The 3,819-nt window shown below is 41.4% G+C and overlaps 1 protein-coding gene across 1 annotated transcript; it reads right to left on the bottom strand.

Moving 5' to 3' along the window:
• Nucleotides 1-1,657: 1,657 nt before the first annotated feature.
• LOC112890341 lies at nucleotides 1,658-1,959 on the bottom strand. Its single transcript, XM_025957249.1, has one exon. The coding sequence runs from the start codon at nucleotides 1,877-1,879 to the stop codon at nucleotides 1,658-1,660; it is 222 nt and encodes a 73-aa protein (XP_025813034.1). The 5' UTR covers nucleotides 1,880-1,959.
• Nucleotides 1,960-3,819: the final 1,860 nt, after the last annotated feature.

Raw genomic sequence — 3,819 nt, 5'->3', positions numbered from 1 at the left:
CAAATAAACTCATGTAAATTCCCATTGGTAACAAACCAGGCTAGGCATTCCTTCGTATTAGCGTTGGTTCACCTTGTCCCTCACCAATTTGTTGACTAATTAATTTCATAAACATCCACGTGAGAACAATATGCTTCCATATTTAATCAAGAAGTTGTCTTATATAGATACTAAAATAGATACTAAATGTTGCTCCCTTTTAGACTTATAGATAACGAATATAATTGGTTATTCCATCATGCAACAAATGAGATTTTTTAGTAGTAGTTGATGTAATCCAAATATTTTTAAATAATTTGACGTTACGGGTACGTACATCTCCACTAGTGTGAGCGTAATAGCGATACAATAGTCACGAAATGGACCACGACCATGTGCTGTCATGTAGGCTTAGGAGCCCAAGTACGGTTGGTCGACACTGGGCTTCTACTTAAAACGGTGCCACCATGCTCCTTACCTGAATGTGACACTAGTAAATCTCTCTCTTAGGATTGTGACATTTGGTAATAGATCATAGGAGTCGTTAGGATTCCACAGATTTTGAGCCCTGAAGTTTTTCCATGTCTCAGTTATTGTTAGAATGGATCTAAGCTTGCTCAATCAGCTCTTGATTTCTATGAATTCGTAGAGAGGTTAGCTTAATTGGGTCTGATTAGGTGTTCCTACTCTTCCACAAGATCCACTAATGTTTGCCACTACCTCTACCCTGACCCAATTGCAGCATCGTCACTACAAGAAATCATGTAATTTATGACGGAACAAATTCGTCACAGATTGCCGAAAAAATATCACAAAATAGTATCCGTGACGTTTTTCTGTAATGTCATGAGTTGAGCGTTACGAATTAACCCTCGTGACATTTTCGCGAAATCGTCACCGATTAACATAATCTATGATGTTTTTGAACTGTCATAGAATAGCTTTGGGCCCTGTAGCCCAGCCCAGATCCAGAGTTAGTGATGAAAAAAGCGTCATGGATTGAATGGACACATCACCACTAGACCTGCCGACGTGGTTGCTGATGAGGATGCCGACGTGGCTGCTGGCATCAATAAACCTATTTTTTTAGGAAGGCCCATTTATTTATTTTTAACATGCCAATATGAGATGTGGCGCACTACTAATTTTGGTCCAGCCCAACTTCATTTGTAGCCCATTTAATTCGGCCATACTTTCTCACACTCTGAGCAAACATCGCAATGGTAAGGCACCTGAAACTCTTTGTTGAGCTCCAGAGTTCAACTCCCCACTGCACCTAGAGATGGCAATGGGTACCCGACACCCGAAACCCGGCGGGTTTTTACTCTATTAGGGTACGGGTACGGGCTAATATCTATACCCGTGGGTTTCTTAATGGGTGATAATCTGTACCCAGCGGGTACGCGGGCACGGGTGCAGGATCGTGGCACCCGAACCCGCAAACCGCAAACCCACGGGTTTTTTAAACCCGACATAATATAAAAAATGTAGATCATATACTCATTTTATTATGGCCCAATAACTAATACCATGGCCCAGCCCAATGAAGTAGTATAAAATCCTAGTGAAACCCTAGAGTTCGCTTGCTCCCTTTAGTCCAACGCTTTCCAACCAGTAGCGGCGGCCGCCGCAGCTGGCTCACGAGTCACGGGAGCACACACTATACATCAGCCCAGGACTACTGGTACTGACCCATCGAGCCGTCCCGAAGGGACGCCACTGTGACTGTCGACAAGCACCGCGTGGATCCGGAGGTCAAGCGCAAGGACGCCGGCACAGGGGACTCGGCAGCACCGGCAGCGGCAGCTGCACCTCCGTCCAATCTGCTTCCACTACCTGCACCTCCATCCCAATCCCGAGTGGCTATAATCCTTGGCCCCTCAGATCCAAAGCACCTCATCTATGCGGGGTCCAAATCGAAGCCTATTAAAGCTGCACCTGCTGCATCAGGCAAGAATCGCCGGCCACCTGTGTCTCCAACAGCACCTACTGCCAATTGTGGATTTGCGCGCTCACCATTCGGGTAAGAATACATCTTATCTTCTTGCATATTAAACAATCATATCTTGCCTTCTTGCCCATTAAACAATCATCCATGAGATACGTGCTAGCTAGCAGCTGGTATGATTTTTATAGCTTGATGTGCGAGTAGTCTTTTTGCTAGTTTATTGCAAAAATGGATGCATGCATACCGTCACTTTGCTGTTGTAAATTAGAATATTTAATGCCCAGCAAATCTCTCAATTTTTAGTCTTGCTAGTTGACTGTGTCAATAGTATTTTGCTAGTCTTCTCTGTTTTTTTATTGTTGAGTAGTTCAACAAGCTAGCGCTACTTGACATTGCCAAACTAGATGCATGAGGCATGCCTTATACATGCAGTTTTTTGCCAAACGAGATGAACTAGATGGCTACTTGATTATGATCTTTTACAAATCTTTCTTAATTTTTTCTGTTATTTGACATATTCTATTGACTTGGTGTGCATGTATAGATTAAAAAAATATCTACTGGAAGTGGCAGCCAATCCCCATTATCTCAAGCATCACAAGCAGCAATGTCTCCATCGCCTGAACCTGAATCATCTCGTCCTGAGTCAGACAATGACTAGATGCCAATTGAAATAGATGATGACGACATTGAAGTAGAAGAGGAAGAATATGGCGCTGAAGCTGGTTCTAAGAGAAAGCTCACCTCAGCTGTTTGGAAAGAGTTCAAGAGAGTGAAGTTCAATGGCACGGTCCGCGCAAAGTGCAACTATTGCTTCAAGCAACTTTCTGCATCAAGTAATAATGGAACAAAACATCTTCATGTTCATTTAAAAAGCTGTGTGCAAAGGAAGATTAAGCTGAATGGGAAGACACTAGCACAAGCTTCTTTGAGATTTGGTAGAACAGATGGTGGAACAGTTTCAGTAGAGAACTACACATTTGATCAAGAAATTGTTAGAAATGAACTTGCTGCAATGATAGTGCTGCATGAATACCCCTTAAGCATGGTTGATCACGTCGGTTTCCGAAGATTTGTCGGTGCTCTTCAGCCGTTTTTCAAGATCGGAACCAGAAACACGATAAGGTATAAAAGCTTACTTGTTAAAACCATCTTATATTATGAAGTGAGATATATAGTTATGTTAGTGTCTAAATGATAATCATTTTTACTGGACTTTTGTTGTATTATTTCAGATCTGATATTATCAAGCATTATGAGGTGGAGAAGAAAAAAGCTATTGAATGCATGGCTGGAATCCAGTCCAGGGTGGCTGTCACTACAGATTTGTGGACGTTTGACAACCAAAAAAGAGGTTACATGGCCATAACAGCCCACTTTATTGATGAATCTTGGACTCTTAGAAATATTATAATGAGGTAATCTCACAGGAGCTTGCTTAGTTATTATTTTGCACATATATCTAATTGCATTTTTTAGTGAGGTGTTGTATCAATGTTTTGTTCTACTGTAGGTTTATCTATGTTCCTGCTCCTCATACTGCTGAAGTCATTTGTGAAGAATTGTATGAATCATTGGTTGAATGGAATCTTGATGAGAAAATATCTTCTGTGACTCTTGACACCCTTCTCTTGTGAGGAATATTGGAAAGCATAAGATTTTGAATGATGGAAAATTGCTACATACGCGATGTGCTGCCCATATCCTTAATTTGATAGTAAAGGATGGTTTAGAAGTACTTAAAGATGCAATTGAGAACATCCGTGATAGTGTAGCTTATTGGACAGCCATTCCAAAAAGAATCGAAAAGTTTGAGGAAATAGCCAAGTTTGTTAAAGTTGATGTCAAGACAAAGATAGGACTGTAGGACTAGATGGAATTCAACGTTCAAC

Source organism: Panicum hallii, chromosome 4, assembly GCF_002211085.1.
Source record: "Panicum hallii strain FIL2 chromosome 4, PHallii_v3.1, whole genome shotgun sequence".
Taxonomy (NCBI): Eukaryota; Viridiplantae; Streptophyta; class Magnoliopsida; order Poales; family Poaceae; genus Panicum; species Panicum hallii.
Note: the sequence above shows the minus strand (reverse complement) of the source record. Positions and strands in the feature narration are given on the sequence as shown.